Source organism: Meriones unguiculatus, chromosome 9 (genome assembly GCF_030254825.1).
Source record: "Meriones unguiculatus strain TT.TT164.6M chromosome 9, Bangor_MerUng_6.1, whole genome shotgun sequence".
Lineage (NCBI taxonomy): Eukaryota > Metazoa > Chordata > Mammalia > Rodentia > Muridae > Meriones > Meriones unguiculatus.
Genome location: NC_083357.1, coordinates 57,139,003 through 57,166,693, shown reverse-complemented (window position 1 = coordinate 57,166,693; position 27,691 = coordinate 57,139,003). Strand labels below are relative to the sequence as shown.

The 27,691-nt window shown below is 39.9% G+C and overlaps 1 protein-coding gene across 1 annotated transcript; it reads left to right on the top strand.

Annotated features, from left to right (window-relative positions):
* Positions 1-17,663: 17,663 nt before the first annotated feature.
* LOC110557740 (olfactory receptor 4E2) lies at positions 17,664-25,824 on the top strand. The gene is made up of 2 exons (XM_021652325.2): positions 17,664-17,832; positions 24,834-25,824. Exon 2 carries the CDS (start codon positions 24,885-24,887, stop codon positions 25,809-25,811), a length of 927 nt encoding a protein of 308 aa, XP_021508000.1. The 5' UTR covers positions 17,664-17,832; positions 24,834-24,884; the 3' UTR covers positions 25,812-25,824.
* The last annotated feature ends 1,867 nt before the right edge of the window (positions 25,825-27,691 follow it).

Genomic DNA, 27,691 nt, shown 5'->3' with positions numbered 1-27,691 from the left:
CTCCTTTTCCTCTCACTGCTCTGGCATTTATACCCTCTCAGAGTCCTCATAATTAAATTAACTAACGGCAAAGAACCACTCTCAGAGCCTGCACTAGGCAAATAGGTTGCTCTTCTGGACAATCTGAATCAGCCCCTTATCCCACACCTTGGGTTAAAATAAAAACATGTTTACAATAACATAACAGTTTTTAAAGACACCAAAACTTCAACTACATATGAGTATCCTTGCTTACCTATTCATTTATAGGTAAGTGTGTATAGAGTCTAGGAAACAAGAAAGGTGACTGTGGAAGTGAAAAAAAGGAGGATTTGAAGGCAGCATGTAGAAAGGGCAGTAGAACACATTCAACAACAAAGGGAAAAGCTGGAATACTGTGGGTAGAACTGTATAAGCAGGGACAGGGAACTGGAACAGGGAGATGTGGAGGGAAGTTGGGGGTCAACCAAAGTAAGTATGTATAAAAATGTGACAAGGAAACCTATTATTTTGCAAGCCAATAAGAAAATAAAATAGAGATTAGAAAAAGCAAGTTTTAAGTTATAAGTAATACTGGAGAGTTGGTTGGAAATGAAGAAATAAGTCTCGGAGTAGGGTATTAGCTGTAGGAGACTCCACTGTAAAATGATGGGAGGTCTGTGAGATCTGAATGGCTTCTGAAGGCTTTTCCAATTCTAAATTAGGAAGAAGATGCTTAGAGTTTTGTATGGTGGTGGGGACGTATATGCATGTGTATAAAACTGCAGTGTTTTATATACATGCATAGCATATATCACCAAAAGATGACAGCATTATCTTTATTTTAAAAATCTTTCCCACATTTCTTTATTGATTGATTGACAGTGACATTACGTATAAAATGTGTTATGACTATATCCACCTCCAATCACCCTCTTGTATCCCCTTCCACTCTTGCTGATTCCGTTCTTTCCAGTGAGTCGCGCTCCCCTCTTTATGAGGGCCTCGCTCAGGCAGCCACATCTGCTGCGTGTTCGTGATTGCAATAGCCCTGCCATATCCAGAAGACGGTGTTTCCAGCTCCTTTCCATTCTCTACCTCTGGCAATCTGTCCTCCTTCTCTTCTGTGTTGCTCTCTGAGCCTGGGAATGGGTGATGTAGATGTGCTGTTTAGGGCTGAGTACTCAGTATACTTACTCTCAACACATTAACCAGTTGTGACTATCTGTATTAACTATTACCCCTGCAGAAAGAAACTTCCCTGGCCTAAACTGTGAGCAGCTCTAGTCTGTGGGCATGAATATTCAGGAAATATTTCATCTCTTAGAGTTTCTATTACTGTGAAAGACACCCTGACCACAGCAACTCGTGTAAAAGAAAACCTTTAATTGGGGCTGGCTTACAGTTCAGAGGTTTAGTTCATTATCATCATGGAGGGAAGCATGGTGGCATGCAGGCAGACATGGTGCTAGAGAAGGAGTGGAGAGTTCTATGTCTTCCTTCTCTGCAGTGTTTTATATACATGCATAGTATATATCACTATATATAATATATATATATATAGTTCTGGATCAGCAGGCGGCAGGAACAAAGAGAGAGACATTGGGCCTGGCTTGAGCATCTGAGACCTCAAAGACTATCCCCAGTGTCACACTTTCTTCAACAAGGCAATACTTCCCAATAGTGCCACTCCCTATGGGCCTATGGGGGCCATAGTCATTCAAACCACCAAAGTTTGTCTATATGTCTAGTTAGCAAAATATCAGTATTACATTCTCCCCAAGGGCCTGTGATCTCCTCAGCGATAAGCTTTTAACCAGGTTTATAGGACCAAGTGTGTGTTCACTCTCCTGGAGTGGACATAAGATCCAATTAGAAAGTTGTTGGTTAGCCCATAGTGTTCATGGCACTATTGTTCCAGTGGGCAGATATTTCCTGGTAGGTCAGAATATTAGCATATAACATCCACCAACCATCACCATTTTTAATAAAGCCATGTATTCTTTCTGCTTTATGGAGGTAGTATACAGAAGTGAATCCAAACAATTCATGATGGAAATAGTAAGAATATCACGTGTTGATCCAGACATAGAGGCAAATGTCTGTAATACCCAACGCTTGGGAGGATGTGATGCTGAGGTCAGCCTGGGCTACACAGCTAACTTTGTTCCAGTACCAAACCAAATCACAACTAGACAAAACTAAACAAACAAACAAACAAACAACCCAACAATAGAAGAAAAGATGCCACATGGAAGACATTAACTTGAGAAAACAATGCTTTTTTTTTTTTTTTTTTTAAATACAGGGTCTTATGTATCCCAAACTGACCTTGAACTTTCTATGTACCCAAGGATGATTTTGAGTTCCTGATACTGCTTTCCCGACTCCTACATATTGGGAGCAGACACACTACAATAGGCAGCATTAACTGCCACTTTTAACACTTGGCAAGGAGGTTGAAATACAGGATTATTTTTGAATGTCCTCACCCAACATATTTTTTTAGCCCAGTCTTCCACTTCTTGCCCTCTTCCTTTTCTGTTTTTCAAGGTTTTGTGTTACTGTGCAAAAATAATAAATAACAAAACAGAGCTATTTAAGAAAGTTTAGACATTTCATCGATTCTTTTTTTTTCTTTTTTTAATTCTAGGCTTTTGAAATAACGAATAGCAGTAGTTTAATTTTTCACTTCTACTGTATTCACACATATACTCACACATAGATAGATACATCATCCATTTATTTTCTGCCACAAACGACAGTGATGATGATAGCAGTGCACCCACACTGTGTGTGTAATGTAGAGCCTTTAACACCTTGTATTTTGTTTCCTTCTGTCTTGGGAAAAGAAACTTAGGATAGGGCAATTGGTCTCTTCAGCTCTTGTATTATTATGTTCTTGTCGTTCTGCTTTTCCTTCTTTTTGAGACAGGGTCTTGCTAGCTATCCCAGACTGGTGTGGAGCACAGAATGCTCCTAGGCCTTTCAAGTACTAGTGGTAGAGGCCTGTACTGCCTCTCGCAGCTGTCTTTGTTCTTTACAGTCAACACTGCTGAGTAAGCTCCATCAAAGTCACGTGGGTCAAACCCTACGGAGCAGTCAGAAGGGACTCCTGAGTTCAAAGGGACCTCCCCAGCTGTCCCCAAGGCAGCATGAAGATAACCCTCAGAAAAGGACATCCTCTGCTTGCTTCTGTGGCTTTGCATCCAGGACGAACCTCTTCCCCACCTACACAGGGTTTTCTTCCTGAAGCTGCCGGCACTCAGGAACTGGGGACTCAGTGCCAGGTTGGCCGTGTCCTGCTGCAGATGTGGGGACTTGTTCTCTGTCTCTTCCTGGTGGTGGGAGGTGAGCACCAACCTAATAGAGAACATGGCTGGGAGTTTCCAAAGTAATTTTCCTTCAGCCAAATGATTGCACCTTTTATAATGAAAAAGTCTTTGCTGATAGATATTTTCTTTTTGTTTGTTTTTAAGACAGGGTTTCTCTGTGTAGCCCTGGCTGTCCTGGAACTCACTCTGTAGATCTAGCTGGCCTTGAACCCAGGGATTGCCTAAATCTGCCTCCCAAATGCTGGGATTAAAGGCACGCTCCACCACACCTGGCTTCATTTTTTTAAAAAAAATTATTTTTAAAGAAATTTATACTTACTTATGGTGATAGATATTTTCTTATGAGGTATCCACTGTTATTGGCCTTCTAAATAATGAACATTGCTGCTCTTCCCATTGCTGCTGCTATTTCTGATACTCATTGTTTTTCTTAATAACTTCCTGTTTCTAGAAGTTTTCTTGGACAACATGGAAGCATGATATTATTTTATTAATTCTTTAATTTTTTTTTATTTTTAGAATTTTATGCATGTATCTGTTTACAACATCTTCGCTCTCCCTTGCCCTTTCCTAAATTTCCCCATGTTTCATAGGTGCTTCAGGACAAGGCGTGGAGCAGCCTGCCACGTTGATGTCTGTGGAAGGCTCCTTTGTTGAGATCAACTGCACGTACAGCACGTCAGGGTTCAATGGGTTATCCTGGTACCAGCAACGCGAAGGCCGAGCGCCTGTATTTCTCTCTTACGCGGTTCTGGATGGTTTGAAGGACAGTGGGCCTTTTTCCACATTCCTGAGGCGCTCGGATGGGTACAGTTACCTCCTTCTGACAGAGCTCCAGATCAAAGACACCGCCTCCTACCTCTGTGCTGTGAGGGACACGGTGACTGTGACGCCTCTGCAGCTGCACAAAATTTCAAAGGGGGTCACAGCAAGGGAGGGGTTACATTTCCTTAGTGTGTGCTTGCTGTGAACCAAGGCTGGGCCCCTTGGAAACAGCCTGGATTTGAGTTTGCCGCTTTCTATCCGGGTGGGTTTAAGCAAGCTACTTTAACATAAGATAATTTTTACATGACTGGTTTTTTTTTTTTTTTTTGTTAGTTTAGTTTTCTCATGTATACAGTGAGGCTAGGAACACTACATTAGCCCTAATGCAGAATGTATTTTATAAAGTTTCAGTTTTGGGAGCTGGAGAGATGGCTCAGAGTGTTAAGAGCACTGGCTGCTCTTCCATAGGTCCTGAGTTCAATTCCCAGCAACCACATGGTGGCTCCCAATCATCTATAATGATATCTGGTGTCCTCTTCTGGGCTGCAGGCATACAGGCAGGCAGAGCACTGTAAACATAATAAATAAATAAAATCTTAAAAAAAATAGTTTCGTTTCTTTATCTAAAGGCTCAACTACAGCTGTAGATCCATGACAGAGTGAAAGCAGAGTGAAAGCAGAATCTGAGAGAGCAAGGGATTTAAGGACATCAGTTCTCTAATTAGCTTGAGGAGGAGAGAAAATAGCCTTTATTTTTTTTTTAAACTTATTTATTATTTATACACTGTTCTGCCCACATGTGGGCCTGTGTACCAGAAGAGGGCACCAGACCTCATTATAGATGGTTGTGAGCCACCATGTGGTTGCTGGGAATTGAACTCAGGACCTTTGGAAGAACAACCAGTATTCTTAACCTCTGAGCCACCTCTCCAGCCCGAAAATAGCCTTTATAAATGAGCCTCAGAACTGGCATACCATCAGTGCTCTTGTATTTTATAGGCCACACAGCCTGACACAATGTAGTAGGAGATTGCAGAGAATTGCTTGAAATCACTGGAATCATCTTGTTGACTGGCTACCATCTACTAGATCCACCTTCACCCTGTGTGTGTGCGCAGGGGCATGGACACACACAGACACAGACACACACACAGACACACACACACACATCATAGCCATGTGTGGAAGTCAGAGGGTAACTTGCCAGACAAATGTCAGCTCTCCCCTTCTATCAAGTTGGTCTTGAGACTGAACTCAGGTCGTCAGCTTGGCAGCAAGCATCTTCACCCACTGAGCAAACCTACTGACTGAATGCTAAATCTTTTGTTACCGTCTCCTATGTCTTTGAGAGCCTTCCTTCCCCCACCCCACTCCTCAGGCTGCTTTCTTGCTGTGGTTTGGGTTGGGTAAATTCTATTGTTCTGTTCCCAGGCTCTCCCATTCAGATTCAGATTCGATCGCTCTGATTTTCCTGTTTATTCTAACCAGAAAGACTTTTGATTTAAGTCTTAGTTTTTCAGTTCTCTAATTACTTGATGTTCTTCTCCATATATATATATATATATATATATATATATATTTTTTTTCCTGACTGAGATGTTCTAGTTTCGTATTTAACAGGAATTTCAATTATTTGTTGAAGCATTTTCACAGTGGCTGTTTAAGCATGCTGTCTCATGGGTTCAGAATCTCATTCATCTTGGTGTTGATGTCTGCTGTCATTTCTCATCCCCTTTGTGATTTTCTGTTTCTTAGAGTGAGAATAGCCATTATAGTAGCGAACTTTGGCCCCCATTTAATTTTCATTTCAGCAAGCAGTTCATCTGTCGAGGTGTGGTGTGAGGGCTGGCTCCAGCTCATTCCATTTCATTGATGAGAGGGCACTTTGCATATTGTAGGATCCCCTTCCTGCTTGCTGAGGAGCTGGGGCATTGCTTGTTTCTGCCACATTGGCAATGGAAGATTTGCTTTCTACCAGGTAGAATCTGGGTTAAGTTTTGCTTTTGTGTTTTTGAGACAAGGTTTCTCTGTGTAGCCTTGGCTGTCCTGGACTCACTTTGTAGACCAGGCTAGCCTCGCACTCATAGAGATCCACCTGCCTCTGACTCCCTGAGTTTTGGGATTACAGGAATACATCACTGTGCCCAGCTTGGGGTAAGATTTTTATGTTGGTGTTTGTCTGGAGCAGGAAGTGCACTGCCTGAAAACAAACAAACAAACAAACAAACAAACAAACATGCTACTATGCTTTTCCTTGATCTTTGAGGAGCACAGGCTTTCCTTGGGTGTTTGGTCTATTCCTGTTGGTGGCCTGTTTGGGAGTCTTTTAGATTTGTATAATCATGGGATATTGTTTTCCAAATGTTTTTACTTTTAATACATCTCTGTGTCTTTGCATTTAAAGTTAGTCTCTTGCTTGGAATGAAGCTCAGTTTGTATAGTGCCTATTTAACCTTCACAAGGCCCTGGTTTCAAAGTCCCCAGGTTGACATAAAATCAGGTATGGTAGCATACACTTTGGGAGATGGAAACAAAAGGATTTAGGGTTGTCAATGCATGGCCCAACCTGAGACTCACCTCATGGGAGAGAGCCATCCCTGACACTATTAACGATATTCTGCTATGCAGACAGGAGCTTAGCATAGCTGTCTTCTGAGAGACTCCACCTATCAATGATTGAAACATACTGAAACTCACAGCCAAACATTGGGCAAAACTAAGAAATCTTGTGGGAAAGTGTGTGTGTGTGGGAAGACTAGAAGGACCTGGAGGGGACAGGAGCTCCACAAGGAGACCAGCAGAGCCAACTAACCAGGACCTGGAGGGGCTTGTGGTGACTGAAGCACCCAACCAAGGACCATACAATGGATTGGACCTAGACCTCCTTCACAGATAATAGCCAATGGGCAGCTCAGGCTTCATGTGGCTTCCCTAGTCAGGGCAGCGGGGACTGTCTCTACATGGACTCTATTTCCTGCTTTTTTGATCACTTCTCACTGGTGGGGCTGCTTCACCAGACCACAGGGGAAGAGGATATGCTCAGTCCTGATGAAACTTGGTGAGCTGGGGTGGGTTGGTAGAAGGGGGGCTCCCCTTTTCTGAGGAACAGAGGAGAGGGGATGGGGAAGAGGGAGGGGGATGGGGCTGGGAGGAAAGGAGGGAGAGGGCTACAATAAAAATGTAAATAAATAAATAAATAAATAAATAAATAAATTTAAGGTTGTTCTTAGCTACATATTAGAGTCAAAGCCAGCCTGGGGTACATGGGGTCTTGTTTTTAAAGAAGTTCATTAAATTAAAAAAATTTTTTTAAAAATTATTTTTAAAAGGGAATTTCTGCAATGGTATAGCATTTAGTAATGCTTCCATTTAAAAAGAAAAAAACTGAGATTATAATATAATTTTTCTTCCTTTCTTCCTCCCAATTCCTATCACATATTCCTCCTTTATATATATATATATATATATATATGTATATGTACATATATACATAAACACATTGATACATACCACTCAGTTGCTTAGTCTGTAGTCTATATGTTACTCCTGCTGTGTATGTTTTCAGGAATGACCAATTCATGTACTCTTCTCTGGATCCCACTATTTCTCTCGCTCTCAGCATTCTAATGTTGTCTGCAGTCCTTTGTATGGGGTTGAAGTCTATGGTTTTACCTCCATCCTCTTTGGCTTGTCTATTGGTGTTTTCCTTGTTCAGATCATTTTTAGGTAGTCAAATTGGCGAGACTTTATGGGTGTAGGTCCTGATATTAGGAGACACAACTTTAGAGTGAATTATCTGATCTTTTGGCTCTTACAATCTTTCTGCCCCTTCTTCTGCAATGTTCCAAGAGCCTTAGGTGTCAGGGAGTGTTTTGTAAATGTATCTATTGGCTTGAGAGTCACAACTCTGAATTTTGATTGCTTGTAGGTTTCTGCAGTGGTCTCTGTTTTTTGCAAAGAGAATTTTCTTTGATGAAGGGTGAAAACTACACTTACAGGTACAAGGACAAATGATAGATTAGGGGTTATGTTAGGGATTATGCTGGTTTAATGAAGCAGTGGCTGTAGGTTCTCCTCTAATATTCATGCTTTCACTAGCACTGAGTAGTGGGCAAATTTCTAGTACCAGGCATGGTTTCCCTCCTGTTGAGCATGTCGTAAGTTCAATTAGAGAGCTGTTGGTCATTACCAAGGTATGTATGCCACTGTTTCATCATTACTCTGAGTCTATAAAATACTTATTGGACTCAGAGTTTTTATTACCAAAGGATTACTTAAAATTCAGAACTTAAACTTTTATCCATATTTTCAGTGACATTAATTTTTTTGAGAAAACTTGAAAAGTGAGTTCATGATGCTATATATACAACTTATAATAATTGGAAGAAGTGATATTCTAGGAGATGTTTTTATATATTAACCATCATTAAAAAGTAGTATGCTAACTACTATTGTAAAAAGAATATGTTACTATACTCTCTAGAATTTAAAAGGGCTGTAGAAAGTTGTTGTAATTTGTATTTAGTAAAAGGAGTTTGTTGCATCAGTTCAGAATAGCATGGGGATAAGTTGTTCCTTGACAGTTCAAGTTAAAAATTTATCACCATGAAAAAAGTAGACATTTAATCCTTTTTATGGAAACAAAAATGTAGTCAAAATCTTTGGCAGGAAAGAAAATTAGTAACTTAAAAAATGGCAAAAACATTACTTTAGGGTATCAGTTACTTCAAGTATACACCAACATGGATGAAGTGATAAATAGAAAAAAAAAACAAGTATCAGTTTTTTCAACTACTAAGTATATTTGATGCCTCTTTCTATTCTCAGTTGAAAATATTTAGATTTTCTTTATTAATACTAGAATTATCACAAGGACCTTCACATTCCCTATGATTTTATTTTTACTTTAGACAAAAATTTCAGAGGCTATGTCTCATGTGATGAAATAATAAAAAAATAAAGGGAGGGATCCAAGATGGTGGTGCCGAGAGGACACTGTGTCCTGACGAGCAGCACAGTGACCAACAGACTGAACTCTGGGCCCTAAAACACCAGTGATTGTGTTTCCTAGGTGAGAGAAAACCCCACAGTGTGGGAAGCAATCGGATCCATTCTCAGGTCACCCAGCTAAATCCCAGAAGAGTTCCTGGGTCCCAGCAGGTGCTCTGTTGCCAGCCCAGAGCCACATGTCTGCGTGCTCTGATCATTGTCCCAGACTGGACTATAGGCACCACAACATCAGAGACTGTGATTTCCATTTGAGAGAAAACCCCATGGTGAAGGAAGCAATCGGGATCGACCTCAGGTCACCCCGACAATTCCTAAAAAGGTCCTGGGTTCCGGCAGTCACTCAGCCACCAGCCCAGAGTGGGGCACTCAGCTGCCAGCCCAGAGACCTGCCTCGGTGCCCGACTCACCATCCCAGACAGAACTGTGGGCCTCTGGGTACCAGAGACTGGGTTTCTCTGTTAGGAAGAAATCCAACATTAATGGAAACTCCTGGCCCAACCTCAGGGCACTCAGCCAAATTCCCCCCCACCAAAAAAAAAGTTCTTGGGAAAAGTTCCTGGGTTCCTACAGGTGCCTAGCTGCCAGCGCAGAGTGACTTGCCTGCGCCTGCATGCTCTATTCACCATCCCAGACTGAACTGTGGACCCCAAAACACCACAGACTGGGACTCTCTGTTGGGAGGAAACCCCACGGTGGGGAAACATCAGGCCTGACCTCAGGACGCCCAGTTCCGGAAAAGATTCTGGGCTCCCTCAGGCTCCTGCTACATGAAGGAGGGCTGTGTTTACCTCCCATTGATTACCACTTGGGTACTGGGACACAGAGCTTCAACGTCAGACCTACAGAAGCCTGGGATCCATGGGTTCAGCCCCAGACACTGTACCAAGGCACAACCTGTCTCCCTAGCTAAACTGAGTAAACCATGGGGCGCCCTGGTTCTTCAAGAGGGATGTGCCCAGCAAACACAGTGTAAGAACAGCAGCAGCAGCCACTAAATTCAGAGCAAGTAACCCAGTGGCAGGGCAGGTGTCTTTAGAACTTCTCTTGGTGAGAGGAGAGCCCCCTGACTACCAATGACCACAGTTACCACACAGGTCCATATGCCTGAGATGAGCTGTAGCAATTCCTGAGAAGCACCAGCTATTTGGTGACCATACCCAAAAAGCTCAGGAGGCTTCCTTCAGGAACAACCATCTTCCTGCCAAGGGATTTTCCCCACCCCAGTATTCCAGGAGATACCAGAAACTAACAGTCAATACCTGAGACAGCCAGATGGATAGAAGCCAGTGTAAAAGTACAACCAACAAAAGCCAAAGAAATATGGCATCTCCAGAACCCAGTAATCCAGGGGCAAGTATCTCTGGACACTCTATCATAATTCAGGAAGCTGACCTTACATCTATGCTTATGAAGAGGTTATTGGAGGAAACAAATAAAATGTGTAAAGAATTAGAGGAAGATAAGGTCAAACAGATTATTGTCATCCATAAAGAAACAGAATAAGATAAAGTCAAAAGGCCATCCATAAAGAAATACAGGAAGATGCAGCCAAACAGTTTGTGGCCTTCAGAGAAGAAAAAAATAAGTCACTGAAAGAAATAAAAGAAACAGAGAGAATGTTCAAACAAACAGATGAAGGAATTGAAGGAAAAACAGGAAAATATAGTCAGACAGGTGAAGGAAATCAACAAAATGGTTCAAGATCTGGAGATAGAATTGGAAAAATTAAAGAAAACACAAACGGAGGAAATCACGGAGAGGAAGAACCTAGGGAAGAAAACAGGAACTACAGAGGTAAGCATAACCAACAGACTATAAGAGATGGAAGAAAGAATCTCAGGTGTGGAAGATACAATGGAAGAAATAGATGTATCCCATCAAAGAAAATGTTAAATGTAAAAAATTCCTAACATAAATCGTCCAAGAAAACATGAAAAGACAAAACCTAAGAATAATAGGAATAGAGGAAAAAGAAGATTCCCTCCTCCAAGGCCCAGAAAATATTTCCCACAAAATCATTGAAGAAAATTTCCCCAACTTAAAGAAGAGGCCTATTAGCATACAAGAGGCCTACAGAACACCTAATAAGTTAATAATAAGTTAATAAGTATACAGAACAAAGAAAAAAAATACTAAAAGCTGCAAGGGAAAAAGGCCAAGTAACATATAATGGCAAACCCATCAGAATCACATCTGACTTCTCAATAGAGACTATGAAAGCCAGAAGGGCCTGGACGGATATCATGCAGACCCTAAGAGAACACAGATGTCAGCCCAGGCTACTATACCCAGGAAAACTCTCAGTCATCATAGATGGTGAAAAAAAATATTCAATGACAAAAAAAAATTTATATAATACATACCCACAAATCCAGCTTTGCAGATGATACTAGAAGAAAAAAATACAAACCCAGGAAAGCTAACTATAGTCAGAAAAACACAGGAAATAACTAACCTCACTACAGCAAAACTAAAAGTAGTCAAGCACACAAACACACTACCACAACCAACATCAAAATCAAAGGATCTAACAGCCACTGGTCATTAATCTCTCTCAACATTAAGGGACCCAACTCTTCAACAAAAAGACACAGACTAAGAGAATGGATGCATAAATAAGACCCGACAATCTGTTGATACAAGAAACATGCCCAAGTCACAAAGATAGACAGTAAAGGGATAGAAGATGGTTTTCCAAGCAAATGGACCCAAGAAGCAAGCAGGAGTAGTCATTCTAATATGTAATAGAATAGATTTTCAACCAAAGTTAATCAAAAGAGATGGGGAAGGTCATCTCATACTCATCAAAGGAAACTTCCACCAAGAAGACATCACAATTCTGAACATCTATGCCCCAAATACAAGGGCACCCACATTTGTAAAAGAAACATTAATAAAACTTAAACCAGATGAAAGGGGAGGAAGACCTCCCCTATCAGTGGACTGGGGAAGGGACATAGGAGGAAAAGAGGGAGGGAGGGCTCAGTTAGGAGGGGACAAGGGAGGGGACTACAGCTTGGATACAAAGTGAATAAATTGTAATAAATAAAATAAAAAAACTAAAAACAAAAGGATAGTATATAAAAAAGGAAAACAATTTAAATTTGTAAGTTAATTGGAAATCAAAGTTCAGTATATTTATTGAACATTACAACTCAAAAGACATCAGATAATTTATACTATAAGACAGATATGAATTACTTAAATCACAATGACTAGCTTTTGTCCTGATAATACTTTTCATTATTATTATGGGAAAATGTCGTTTAACTATAGACCAAGCCCAGCTGAATGATATTTTGATAATGTTGCAGAAATCAATCATAAATCTGTGTATTAAGACTAATATTTATAAATCTTTTAAGGTATATCAATAATTTTAGTAGTTATAATTTATTCTAGACATAAACATAATGTTTTAAAAATAATTTTTGTAAGTCAATAAAAAGTACACAGGAAAAATGGTCAAAGTTGGTTTTGAAATTAATGAAATATGAAAAAAGAGTTCTTTCTTTTTTTATTTTTGTTTTTTTATACAGGGTTTCTCTGTGTAACTTTGGCTGTCCTGGATTTGCTTTGTGGACCAGGGTGGCCTTGAACTCACAAAACTCTATCTGCCTCTGCCTTCTGAGTGATGGGATTACAGGTGTGTGCCTCCATGCCCGGCCTAAAGAGTTATTTCTTTGAAAAGATTAACAAGGCTGGCAAACATTTGGCCAAAATAACCAAAAACCAAACCAAAACAACCCCCAACTACCTAACCAACCAACAGCAACAACAAAAAAGAAGATATAAATCAATAAAGTTAGACATGAAAAGAGAGACATTGTAATAGACACTAAAGACATTTAGATAATTATAAGCATGGACTTTAAAAATCTATGTTCTACCAAACTGGTAAATCTAAGAGAAACAGATGGATATACATATATGATCTGCCAAAGTTAAATTAATACAAAGTAAATAATTCAAATAGACTCATAATATCTGATGGGATAAAAGCAATAATTATAAATATCTAACATAAAAATAATCTCAGGGACAGGTGGGTTCATACCAAATTCTATCAGACCTTCAAAGAAGAACTAACACCAAAACTCAAATTATTCTGCAAAATAGATAAGGAAGGAACATTTCCAAAATTATTTTACAAGGCCAGTATTACATAATACTAAAACCAGACAAAGACCTAACTAAAAAGAAAATTATTGCCCAATATCACTGATGAATGTAGGCACAAACATTTTCAACAAAATACTTGCAAAATGAATTCAAGAACACATCAAAAAAATTATCCATCATGATCAAGTAGATGTCATTCCAGAGATGTTGGGCTGGTTCAACATATGCAAATCAGTAAACATAATCCACCACAGCAACAAACTCAAGGATCACATGATTATTTCACTAGATGCAGAAAAAGCTTTTGACAAAAGTCCAGTTTCCTTTCATGAGAAAAGTCCTGGAGAGTCTAGGGTTACAGAAACATATATCAACACAATAAAGACAACACATAGGGAGACTACAGCCAACATCATCCTAAATGGAGAAAAACCTCAAAGCATTTCCATTAACGGTCAGGAACAAGAAAAGAGTGTTCATTCTCCCTGCTCCTGTTCAACAGTAGTTCTGGCTAAAGGAAAGATAAAGGGGCTATAAATAGTGAAGGAAGAAGTTGAAGTATCCAGATTTTTAGGTGATATGATTCCATACATAAAAGACCCTACAGTCTCCATGAGAAAACTCCTAACAACTGATAAACACATCTGGCAAATGGCAGGATTGTCTTAGTCAGGGTTTCTATTGCTGTGAAGAGACACTACTGGAGAAGTAAAAGAGCCATCGGTTTTATGCAGCTATAAACCTTGAGACCAGCTTGGCAAGATGTGCTCACTAGCACAATAGTGACATAAATGTTATGGGAGTAACCATCTACTTTCTGACTGGATTTAAGTTCTACTTCAAAAGATGGAGCTTATACCTGGAACAGCTTTTGAGGCCAAGAACCTGTGTTTAGACACATCATAGGCCCCAGGGAAGTACCTACTTCAGTCATGTTACTCTGCTCATGGTATAAAGTATTCAATCAACTCCTAACAACTTATTACTATACCCAGAGATCTATGCAGCTTCTGGCCTTCATCGTAGGAGCTTTTGTTTTGATAACTATTAATGCAGAGATGCACACCTGCCAAGCTGCAATTGTGTGATGTCCAGCCCTAAAGGAGACAGTCTGTGTCACACATCTTCCTCTTAACATTCAGGGATCATTGCAGAAGAGCGGTGGAAAGATTTTAAGAGCCAAAAGTGGTATAGGACTACAAGGAATCAGGGTTTTTCAGGCAGAGTAGGGCAGAACCTACCATGTAGGTTCACATAGGAACCTACAATGGTTATGACAGCATGCACAAACCAGTACAAGTTTAAGCCTCCTTAACACGGAGAGGGGAGGCAGGCATCACAGCCCTAGATAAGGAGCTATTGGTGTTGCTAGGTGTCAAGGAGGGAGTACTAGTTTTCTTTATAGGTGTGGTCCCTAGTAGGTCTAACATACATCATTGGATGGGCACATACTCAGAAGTATAGAGAAAGCAATTATTGGACTCAGTAAGTTAAAACACACACACACACACAATTGGGCATCTATAAAATGTAGGGTGGCTTGAGAAGAGTGTGGAAGCAGGGTGAATATGGCCAAATGTATGAAATTCTCAAAGAATTAATGAAAACAATGAAAGTGATTAGAGCAAAAAAAAATCAAGCTTATAATTGGATGATTCATATCATTCACAGTTTACTAGCATTGTTATAGTTAAAATATAATACTTTTTGGTATACTAATGGAATAATAAAATCAAAATAATAATAGTAATAATTATTATTATTTATTACAATTCATTCACTTTTTATCCTGGCTGTAGCTTCCTCCCTCATCCCCTCCCAATCCACCCTCTCCCTCTTCTCCTCCCATGCAACCTCTCCCAGTCCACTGATAGTGGAGGCCCTCCTCCCCTACTATGTGACCCTAGCCTATCAGGTCTCTTCAGGACTGTCTGGATCTTCTTCCTCTGTGGCCTACTTAGGCCACCTTACCAGCGGGAAGTGATCAAAGAGCTGGCCACTGAGTTCATGCCAGAGAGCCCCTGCTCCTCTTACTAGAGTCTCCCACTTGGAGACTGAGCTGCCCATGGCCTACATTTGAGCAGGGGTTCTAGGTCCTCTCCATGCATTGTCCTTGGTTGATTTATCAGTCTCTGCAGGACCCCCTGAGCCCAGATTTTTTGGCTTTATTGGCCTCCTTGTGGAGCTCCTGTCCCCTCCAGGTCTTTCTATCTCCCCCTTCTTCTGTAAGATTCTCTGAACTCTGCCCAAAGTTTGGCTATGAATCAGCATCTGCTTTGATAACCTGAGGATAGAGTCTTTCAGAGCCCTCCTGTGGAAAGCCCCTGTCCTGTTCCCTGTCTTCTCCTAATTCAGATGTCTAACCTGTTTGCCCTTCTGAGTAAGGATTAAGTATCTTCCCTAGGGTCCCACTTGTTGTTTAGCTTCTTTAGGACTATAGATTTTAGTATGTTTATCTTATATTATATGGCTAATATCCACTTATAAATGCATGTATACCACATGTCTTTCTGGGTTACCTCACTTGAGATCAAACTTAGTTTTTGAACATGTTCAACGTCTCAAAAAGAACCCATAATGTCTAAAGATCTAATTCAGTTCTCTATCTTTTCAGCCCCTGGAAACCATTAATGTACTTTCTACACTTACAAATTTGCCTATTCTCGATATTTCATATACATAGAATTCTACAAAAAGTCTTCCAACTCAAGGTTGCTGTTCTACTTGTAAAGGGCCTTAACATCCCTGGTGTGCAGTGCAATCAATGTTTAGTACCATGTCCACACAAGCTGTTGTCATGGAAACGGCTTTGGAACTCTTCCTTATTTAGAGGCTACTAGGTTCATTGTCCATTTATTAAATTGCTAAATGAGTGAGACTAATAGCAGGAAGTGCATTAACCATAAAACTTTTAATAATGTCCCTGGGCATTCACTGATGGCAGGTTCAACTAGAGCCATTCTACGATCACCTCCAGGTCTGTGTTAGAGGGATAAAAGCCCCAGAGCTTGCAAGCCTGAAATATGTCCAGGGCAGAATTTTGTGCTCTGTGATCTTGTGTCTTAGGTGTCTATTAAAGAGTGTAGGATAACTGAAACATTGATGGAAGTGTGAGATAGATGCGTGTGTGTGTGTTTTTTTTTTTTTTTTTTTTTTTTTTTTTTGTCAGATGGGGGAATTTATTTTAAGCAGGTCAGATAGGTAGAGCTTACATATAAAGATGTGTTTCTTCCTTATTGCTTTGGGCTTCACAGAGAGTTTAACAGAGCTGCTGAGCTGACTGATAGAAAGACTGGTATATCTACCTCATAGTTATACAGAGCTTGCCATTATTTATTTAAAATGGATGTTGATCAGGGCTGAAAGGAGATGAAGTCATCTTCTAGGGGTGGTTCTCTTGTGAGGTTGAACAGGACAGGGCTCTCCCTCTCCCTGACTACATTGCCATTTTCAAGGTCATTGTAAGCATTGCGAGAATGGTACTTCGATTAGCCAGAGTTCTCCAGAGAGATATAGATAGATAGATAGGTAGATAGGTAGGTAGGTAGGTAGGTAGGTAGATAGATAGATAGATAGGTAGATAGATAGATAGGTAGGTAGATAGGTAGGTAGATAGAATGAATGAATTGAAGGTGGAATCTTTCCTTTTGCTGGAAAACTCAGCCTTGTAAGGTTTTCTAGTGAGTAGTAAAGCCAGATTATCAAGGATCACCTGCTCTTTCAAAGTCTACTGATTTAAGTTCTCCTCATGTATAAAAATATCATCACAGTAATAGCTAGGTCGCCAACCTGACGTCTGGGTTCCACGGCATAACTGAGTTGGTGTGTAGTGCTAGCTATCATAGTAGTTTAAAGTGTTAATTTCTCCTACTTTCTTAGTGAGAGTGAAGTGATTTGCCTAAGTGTATTCTTTTAATACAGCAATTCACAGAAAGCTCTCCACTTGATGTTTATGAACTCATCTGAAAAAAAAAAAAAAAACAGCTTATGACTAACTAGATTAGATTTGACATAGGTTCCTTAACAACTTATATTTTCCTAGGGAAAAAAAAATCTTAAACTTAATGTTGGTGTCAGGTCCTATCTACTCAAGCATGCTATATATGTACATTATCTAGAATAAATGCATTTCTTGAATATAAAATTTTTAGAATAAATATTTTACTTTTGAGGGACAAATCTGGGGAGGTATTAGTATAAGTTCTAATATAAGTGGTAGTCATGCTTAGTGACTATTTAAAGTGACACTGGAAAGGAGGCTTTTTTTTTAAACTTTTCTTGACCAGGAAAAAAAAAAACCCCAAACATTTGAAAGGATAAATAAGAACTTCCAGAGAAGGAAAATCTTAAAAAACAAAAACAAAAACCCAAAGATAACAATTGTTCATACAGAAGACCAGTTAACCTAGATCAGAGCGTTATTTATTTAAAATATTCCCTGTGTTTTATGTGTAGAAGGAAGTATGAGGTAAGTGAATGAAAGAGCAGAATACCACAGCAAAGAATCATCCAGGTCATCTCTGGACAGCTGGAGTACACCGCTAAGTGTCAGCACTCTTCACTGACCCACTGCTTCCCATACTTTTGCGGGTCTGCGCCTGACTGCACTGTGGAACGGCACTAAACAAGGCTCTTTCACCAGGTATTTATCTGATAAATTGTATCCACATGGTTTAGAAACGTGGTACTTCTTTGACTTCAATCTCTCTTCTGTATTCAGAATTGGCCATATTTTAAAAAATATGCTGCTTTCTACAAAGGTGCCTACTGGCAAGTGTGTTCACACACGTTCACACATGAATGTGTGTAGGCACACACAGGAATAGGCATACACACCCAAACACACTTGCAGTACCCATCCCCCTCACTCCCCCCACCTGAAGCATGCGTGTGCACACACAAATATAGATACTATTCAAGACTCCTCAAGATGTTCGAGGCTTTGACCTGTTGCGTTTTCTATTTTACTGTAGCAGTTGCTTCTTCTTTCTTCATCTGGCTACTGAAAGGATCAATGGACTGTGCGGTCTGGGTAGGGAGCGAGCAATACTCTTCCTTCTCTCTACTTCTTCATGTTTAAATCTCTGCCATAGTTCCTACAAAAGGTCATAGAGGGAATGCTGAGCTTGGCAAAGTCTTCGAAAGAAGAAGCCTCCTTCCTGATATGTGGTCGGTCACCTGTTCTTTGCCTGTGTCTCATTACCAGAGAAAAACTCTCCTCTGTGCTCTGAAAACCAGCTCAAAGATCAGCTCTGGGATGCCCCGGAGAAGACACAGAGGACTAGTTGAGGCATAGTGGCTTACTTTGGCTGCCTGCGCTTTCTTATCAGGGGACTTGAAGTTGAGGCATTTCTCTGTGTGCAGAGTGGAAGACATTGTTGTGTCTCTTTCAGTGCAATTTTCCTCCTCCTCCTCCTCCTCCTCCTCCTCCTCCTCCTCCTCCTCCTCCTCCTCCTCCTCTTCCTCCTCCTCCTCTTGTTCTTCTTGTTCTTCTTCTTGTTCTTCTTGTTCTTGTTCTTCTTGTTCTTGTTCTTGTTCTTGTTCTTGTTCTTCTTGTTCTTGTTCTTCTTCTTCTTCTTCTTCCCCACAGAATGGAAGACTTTATGTTACCTTTTTTTTCAGATTAGTTACTTTTTCTTATTTATTACAATTTATTCACTTTGTGTCCTGGCTGTAGGCTCCTCCTTCGTATTTTCCAGTCTTACTCTTCCTTTTTCTTTCCTCCTCTATGTCCCTCCCCTAGTCCACTGATAGGGAGGTCCTCCTCCCCTATTATCTGACCCTAGCCTATCAGGTCTCATCAGGACTGTCTGGGTCCTCTTTCTCTGTGGCCTAGTAATTTTCTTTCTCAGAGGCTTGCTTCCTTGTGTTGGTTGCCACCAGGCACCTCATCTCATTTATACGGTAAAGAGTCAAGTCTTAAAAAACAAAAACAAAAACAAAAAAAATTCATATAGCTTATTGTAAAGATTTTTTTAAAAATAAGAAACTAAGGAAAACCTGGTAAAAGATCCAAGAATTAAATTAACTCCTTTGTCTACAGCAACCACCAAACAGAGACCTATGGCAGTGGTGATGGGATGGGGTTCTAATCTTATTATAATGAAATTCAGGCCTCAAAACATTGCTGAAACCTATTGCAGTTCATTTTGCTAGAACGTGAAACTGTCGAAAGTTTAAAGTCTCTGTGTGAGCACTTCCGTGTCTCTTTTAACCTTCCAGCATTTAATTAGTGTAGGACATTTTCTCATACTGGATTCATTTTGGCAGCCCAGCATTTTATAGATATTCCTGAAGCTAAAATAGCTACTGTAATGGATCCTGAGGCTTCTCTTTGCAAAAGGAGCCCCTTCTAAGTGTGTCTTTGCCAAGGTTTGGTCCTGCAGTGTTCAGACAGAGGTCAGGTGGAAACAGATAAGGCAAGAGGACAGACGAATGCAGTTTGGGGATTTCTGATACAATTTCAGACACCAGCAGGCTAAAACTGGGAAGTCTGGAAGCAAAGGTCTTTAATCTCTGGCTTAGCAAACTCTTCAGAGGAGTAATGGGGGAGGAGGGAGTCATTACTTGCTGTGTTTGGGAGCTGCTGTGGGAATTCTAGAATTCTAAGAAAAGCTAAGAAGGCCACCAAAGGGCCGAAAGCCATTGGTTTTCACTGCCTCATCATGCACAGCTTGGCATACTCCTCATACCCAGTGGGATGCTGGCCCTTTGCTCTGTCCCATTGTAGATTACACGTCCACTGCAGTGTAATTCATCTTGTCCCCCTCTCCGAAGTTTGGTCTTTTTACTGTTTTTTTTTTATTTGTTATATTACTTACTTTTTTTTTCTCCAGCAACAAAGTATTTAGTGAGTTCTTTCTTTTCTGTGACTTTGTTATATGGTTAGAAAAATGAAATATTTCCCTGTCTTCAAGGGATGCATGGCTAGAGCCATTGTTTCTTAAAGGCCCCTGCATGTTTGCTTGCTTCCTTCTCATTTACTGTGTTTGTAGCCCATGGCACTTGGCTTTAGCATGAGGCTTTGGAAAGTCTGATCCCTCTTCCTCAGCTTCCAAAGTGCTAAGGTTACAGGTGTGTGCTACAACACCCAGATAAATAGTTTTCTTCATTTTAAAAGGCCTATCACTAAGTCAATAAAAGAGGAAGTCTTTCCTTTCACCGTCCCCATCTCTCTTCTTCCATTTCTTCTGCTATTTATCAAACATAGGGGCTCGTGTATATTAAGTGAATGCTTGAACACAGGCCCATTGTGACCCAAAAGAAGCATTCTTAATTTTTTGTTTTTACTCACTAATTTGAATTTAATATTTTTTATTTAACATCCTTATTTTTGCAAGACATAAGCCTAACTTTTTCTGTATTTGAAAGTCCTCACAGGCTGGAGATATCATGTATGCCTAGTAGCATACAAGCATACATTAAATTGGTTCAGTTTCTAGTACCATTGGAAAAACCAAACCAAACCAAAATGGTTATGTGTTTTCTTGTTTTGGCAATGATAGTGATGATTCCCAGTGCGAGCATATTTCTTCATAGAAGACACAATGATAGTTACATGTGTTTGTGCATGCCTCCTACCCTAGTGCTTACGGGGCCCGAGGTGGGAAGGTTGTATGTTCAAGGCTGGCCTGGCTACACAGGGAGTTCTGGGCCAGCCTAAGCAGCATAGTGAGACCATTTCACAGAGTAAGAAAATAAAACAAAACAAACAAAACAAAAACAAAACCACATTATAGTCCCTTAGACACAGAGAAGGAAAAAAAAAATACTTGCAACTCTATGAAGTCACCATATTTTTGGTATTTTTCTCTCCCCACATTTCTTCAGTATTTTCTTTTTCTTTTTAAAACATGCCTAGTAGGGAAGCAGGGGCTGCCTCTGGCATGAACTCAGTGGCTGGCTCTTTGATCACCTCCCCTTAATGGGGGAGCAGCCTTACCAGGCCACAGAGGAAGACAATGCAGCCACTCCTGATGAGACCTGATAGGCTAGGGTCACATAGAAGGGGAGGAGGTTCTCCCCTATCAGTGGACTAGGGAAAGGGCATAGGGTGAAAAGAGGGAGGGAGAGTGGTATTGGGAGGAGATGAGGGAGGGAGCCACAGCCAGGATACAAAGTGAATAACTTGTGTTTGCATGTTAGGAAGGTTATAATTTATCTCAAATATTTGTACTAGCACATCATTGCCAATCTTTTATCTATAAACAAGAGATCTTAACTATAATTTTATATAAATTGTGTATATATAGAGAATACAGTGTATGTGTGTGTGGCGTAAATGTTATATATAATATGATTCTATAATGTCTTTTATAATTCGATAGTTCTTTTTCTGAGTATTTTTTATCTTTTTTTAATTTTTATTAATTACACTTTATTCACTTTGTATCCCCCCAATTCGATAATTCTTAATGACTGAATATCCATAAGACTCATTTAGCATTTAATTAATATTAACAGGTAGAGGGGGAAAGAAAAGTAGAAGTGAGTCATTTATTCATGTTCATGACACTCCTAGGTGACAAGATATGGAGGAAACGGAAGCTGTAGTGTGTACACTGCACATTTAAATTCTGAGTAGCCACTTGAACAAATAACTACCGCATCACTTGGTCTCCTTGGCTTAGAAGAAACAAGAACAGGGTCAAAAAGCCAAACCTACTTGCATAGTAGCACTGAAGGAATATTTAAGTAGAAATGATGTCTTTATTGTCCTGTGGCTACCAGGACTTTTGTGAAATCATTCCAAGAGGAATCAATATTGTAATAATTAAATTAAAAGATAATTTCTTCATAAAAAAATAAAACATGCCTGGTATATGAACAATTATAGAGCATAACACAGAAATTAACAAAATCTTTGTATGTTAAATTCCATTGCTATGGAAGTAGACAATATTAAAATTGATATTATTCAACATCTATTTTAGAAATAAAAATAGGAATAATGAATTCTTATATATGTTTAGATTTTTAATATATATATGTAAATATCTGCATACATGATTGTCTCTTGATTTCTTTCTTTGTCCCTTTCTTCATTCCTTTCTTTCTTCTTCTCTCCTTCCTTTTCCAAGACTCACATTATATTCATAATAGATTTTTTTTCTTGGACATTCTTTGAAATTAGTTGGTTGTGATCTTGACTGTATATTGAAATCACCAAGATGAATTAATTGTTTGAGGTAAGGTTGGACATCAAAATTTATATAAATAAGTAGTTTTGATCTGTAGCCATATTGAGAACCACTACCTTAGGTTACTGCACATAAATCCAGTTTATTAATGGTTCTACCGTAGTCCATGTTGTTCCTGTACTGAAAACTATTTATTCCTGGGACCCAGCAGTTAAGAGCGCTGGCTGCTGTTCCATAGGAGCTGTTTGATTACTAGCACCCACATGGTAGCTCACAACTGCCTGGAATTTAAGTTCCAGGGGATCCGACACTCTTTTCTGGTCTCTACCTACACCAGGCATGAACATATTGTGCAGAAATATGTTTGGCACAACACACATACCCCTAAAATAATAAGATAAAACTTAAAAATCTTTTAAAATCATTTATTTCTGTATTGATACGCATGTTTGTTTCCAATAGCTTGTTTCACTAAAAAGTATTTCATTAAGTATGTACCTTTAGTCACTAGTTACCAGTTCCCTTAGTTCTATGAAATACAGTCTTGAAAATGGGATTCCTTGGTTTAGAAGTACAGGCATTAAAATTCTTTTTGGTACTGCCAATTTATTTCCCACGAATGTCTTAAGAATCCTAACTTTCAATATCAGTAGGTAAAGGGATGAATCAGTCTTTCATGCTTTTGTCTATGTGAAAAACAAAATCAACGTATTTGGTTTTATTCTTTTAACTTCTACTGACGCTGAACAACACTCGGATGCCATTCTCTGACTCCATTCCTGTAATGTTTGTGTTTGTATTCTTTGCTCAGTTTTATTATTTGTATTTTACTATCAAATCTTAATTTTTTTTTTCCTTTTGAGACAGGGTTCCTCTGTGTAACAGGGTCTTGGCTGTCCTGCACTGGATTGTAGTCCAGGCCTGTCTCTGCCTCCTGAGTGCTGGCATTAAAGATGTGCACCACCACGCCTGGCTTTTAAGGGTCTTTGAATAAGAGAATAGTCTGCCTTTCTGTCTTATGTGTTCTGACATTTTTCTCCAGCATTTGCTTCGTCTTTTGATAACTTTTGTAGCACTACCTCCCAACAAAATGCTGAGAATATACCATTAAATATCATCATGTTGTACTGTTTTAATAGTTGTGTTGGTAATCTCTTGTCACCGTCATTCCTAGAGGCTGGATACCTAGTCAAGTTCATTCATTCATTCAGAGCCCCCCCCCCAATCCCATGACCAAATAGTACTAGACTTAATATTCCTCTGCCTTTAGCTTTTTCTGCAGTTTGGACACTGTAAGTGATTACCTTACCCTAAGTGAAACAATTTGATCAAAGCCTCAGTTTTTGGTGATTTGTGATGGTTATCTTATAGTTTATGGTCATTAGCGTAAACAATTAGTTCCATTGGGAGGGAATGCTGAGGCTCACGATGCCTAAGAAGTCAGTTTTGTGCAAGTAAGATAGTTGCAAACCTACAGTGTGCAAGGCACATGCAGAGTACTGCAAGAGGTAAGTCACGTGTGGTTATTTTTGAAAAATTAGTTTTTTTTTTTACAATTAAAATATAATTATGTTATCTTCCCTCCCCCACCTTTTCCTCCGTCCAAACCCTCTCATGTGCCTTCCCATCTTCCCTCTCAAATTTATGGCTTTCCTTTCTCTAATTGTTATGATATATTATTTATACATGAAAATACAGTTGCATAAATATATAACTAAATACAGCTTGCTCGGGCCATGAGTGTTTAGTGTTGCCTGTGCATATGTCATTTCAGGGCTGACCACTTGGTGCTGGACAACCAAATAGGGGGCTCCACCCTGCGGAAGACTATTTCTTCCACTCTCAGGATTCTGTAGTTTCCTGTAGTTCTTTGTTTAGGCTTGGGGTCCTATGGAAGTACCCCTGTTCATGTTAGTGCTTCTCTTGATATTGTACATGTCTTGTTTAAGTAGTTATATCGAAGTATCATGGATAAATCTTTTTTGTCATTTGTAGGAGACACCATCTCGCAGCAGATTTTCCTGGTCCTCTGGCTCTTACATTCTTTCTGTTACTTCTGTACTTTTAAAGAACAGTTTAGTTAGTGAGAATAAAAACCACATCTCCTACTTTCTTTTATAGTTAAGTACCATAAATAATTATGAAAGAGAAGCATATTTTTATTGAATCAGTATAGTTTTCCTAAAGCCAGTGCTCTGAGATAAAAAAATGAAGTTAAAGATAAATAGTATTTTAATAGCTGTAAAAGGACCCCTCATTGAATAAAACAAAAGACTGTTAAGGTTTTGGAGGTCAGATATCTTAATAACAGAAGTCAAATAATAAGTGGTTTCAGTTGGGGTTTTATGATTTTGGAATGCTAATCTGATACTGTCAATGGTGGATTATTCTGAAATGAAAAAGCCAGGAAAATAAAGGGTAAGGATTTTGGGTAACTTATATATTAATGCCAAGCCTCATAGGAAAACAGTCATTTCAATTATTTTGTCCCTGTATTACTCAGGATACTTTAAAATTTACCCCCCTCCCTCGGATCCTCTGGAATGCTGGTTAGATGGGAGCGCTAAACCAAACAAGAGTGACTGAATTTGTCTTCCTGGGCCTCACCGACAACTGGGCGTTGGAGATTCTGTTTTTCATACCATTTACAGTCACTTATGTGTTAACACTTTTGGGGAACGTTCTCATTGTTGTTACCGTCGTCTTCACTCCACGTCTTCACACTCCGATGTACTTCTTTCTGAGCAATCTGTCCTTTATTGACATCTGCCACTCATCTGTCACCGTGCCCAAGATGCTGGAGGGTCTGCTGTTAGAGAGGAAGACCATTTCCTTCGACAGCTGCATCGCACAGCTCTTCTTCCTGCACCTTTTTGCTTGTGCCGAGATCTTCCTGCTGACGATTATGGCGTATGATCGCTATGCGGCTATCTGCATTCCGCTGCATTACCCCAAGGTGATGAACCTGAAGGTTTGTGTACAGCTTGTCTTCGCCCTCTGGCTGGGGGCCACTGTGCATTCACTTGTGCAGACCTTCTTGACTATTCGTCTGCCCTACTGTGGCCCCAACATTATCGATAGCTACTTCTGTGACGTGCCTCCCGTCATCAAGCTGGCCTGCACAGATACGTACCTCACAGGGATTCTGATCGTGTCGAATAGTGGAACCATCTCCCTCACCTGTTTTCTAGCCTTGGTCGCCTCCTACACAGTCATCCTGTTTTCTCTCCGAAAGCAGTCAGCGGAAGGTCGTCGGAAAGCCCTGTCCACCTGCTCATCCCACTTCATGGTGGTTGCCCTGTTCTTTGGGCCATGCATCTTTCTCTACACGCGGCCGGATAGCAGCTTCTCCGTTGACAAGGTGGTGTCTGTCTTCTACACCGTGGTCACGCCTCTGTTGAATCCTCTCATTTACACCTTGAGGAACGAGGAGGTGAAAAACGCCATGAGGCATCTCAGGCAGAGACGAATTTGCTCCTGAAATCTTGTGTGTGGGGGGCATTGTGACAGCAGCCATATCCTTAATGTGGAAGCAACTAGTGCTCTTATACACCGAGCCGTCTCTCCAGCCCTGAACATTTATTTTCTTAATAAAATACTCAGGAGATAAAAAAAAAAATTAAACATTTCGATGATGACTTTTTTATTTTTGTGGTTGATCCTTTCAGATTAGAATCTGTCTACCTCAAAGGCTCAGAGGTTTTTGGCTGTTTTACTTTACAAAATTTTATAGTTTTACCTTTAAATTCGATGTGTATCAGTTTGGGGTTCAGCTTTTGTATATGGCATGAAATAAGTTTGACATTTATTTTATTCATCCATTGACTTAATTTTGAGATGATTATTTTATTTTTAAATTACTTTTATTGAAAATGACTTGATCTAAAATAAAAAATTAAAAAAAAAAAGAAAATGACTTGATCTTTCAAGTGTGGATTTATTTGTAATTCTTTACTTTGCCACATTGACTTACACATCTATATATATATGAGCACTGTCTTGGCTATCTTAATTTTATAGTGAGTTTGCAGTTTTTTAAAAAATTAATTTACTTACTCACTTTACATCCCAATCTTAACCCCCTTCCTCCTTCCTCTCTTTCTGGTCCTATCTTCCTTCCCTTGTCCCCCTCCCCATCCTCTATTCTTCAGATAAGGGGAGCCCCCCTTCAAGTCACATCAGGACTCAGCTCATCCTCTTCCACTGTGGCCTAGCAAGACAGCCACCTCCCCACAGGGGGAAGTGGTCAGAAAGCAGGCAACAGAGTCCATGTCAGAGACAGCCTCAGCTCCCTTTACTAGGGCACCCACATGAAGCCTGAACTGCCCATCAGTTACATAGGTTTAGGGTGCCTAGGTCCAGTCTATGCATGGTCCTTGGTTGGTGCTTCAGTCTCTTCTTTCTCCTCTGGGCCCTGGTTACTTGGCTCTGTTGGTTTTGTAGAGCTCCTGGCACCTCCAGGTCCTTCTATCTTTCCTCTTACTTTTCCATAAGACTCTCTATTCTTTTCCCAATGTTTGGAGGTGAGTATTTGTTTCAACTGCTGCTGCATAGAGCCTCTCAGAGGACAGCTATGTTACACTCCTGTCTGTGAGCATAGCAGAATATCATTAATAGTGGCAGGGATATCTGTCTCCCATGGGGTGGATCTCAGGTTAGGCCTGGCATTGGTTGGACCTCTCAATCTCTGCTCTATATTTATCCCTGAACATCTTGTAGGAAGGGTAAATTTTGGGCTGAAGTTTTTGTGGATGGGTTGGACTCCCTCTGCTAGGAGTCCTGTCTAGTTGGAGTGTGTCCTCTTCATTCTCCATGACCCCTGGGGTTGCAGTTTTAGGTGAGTTGTCCCTCATTGTTCTTTCTCAAACTGTTATGCATTTTCATGTGCATTTTGGGAAAAAATTATCTACAAAGGAGAATGTTGGAATCTAGACTGGAGTCACACAATCTCGACAGGCAACCTGGAAGAGAACAGAACTGAAAAATATTTTATCTCAATCCATTAACTTGCGAGATCTTATTATTTACTTATATTTCCTTTATTAATATTATCATTTCAATTTATAATAAGACACAATACATTAAATTTATCTCCAAATATCTTATATTCTTAAAAATACACTCAGTGGATTTTATTCAGCTGTAAAGAAGGAGAAGGATGAAATTATGTCAGTTGCAGGAACATGGATGGAGCTGGAGATGACTACATTAACTGGTGCAAGCCTGGATGGGGCTTGGTGATGCATGCCTGTAACCTCAGCATTTGGCACAAGGAGGCAGGAAGATCAGCTCTTCAAGGCCAGCCATGGCTATGTTGTGAATTTGAAGTCAGCCTGAGTTTCATGAGGCCTTGTCTCAAAA

Bases quoted from the DNA above. Each gene is read 5' to 3' on its own strand.
- LOC110557740 (XM_021652325.2), top strand. From the start codon at position 24,885: ATGGGAGCGCTAAACCAAACAAGAGTGACTGAATTTGTCTTCCTGGGC.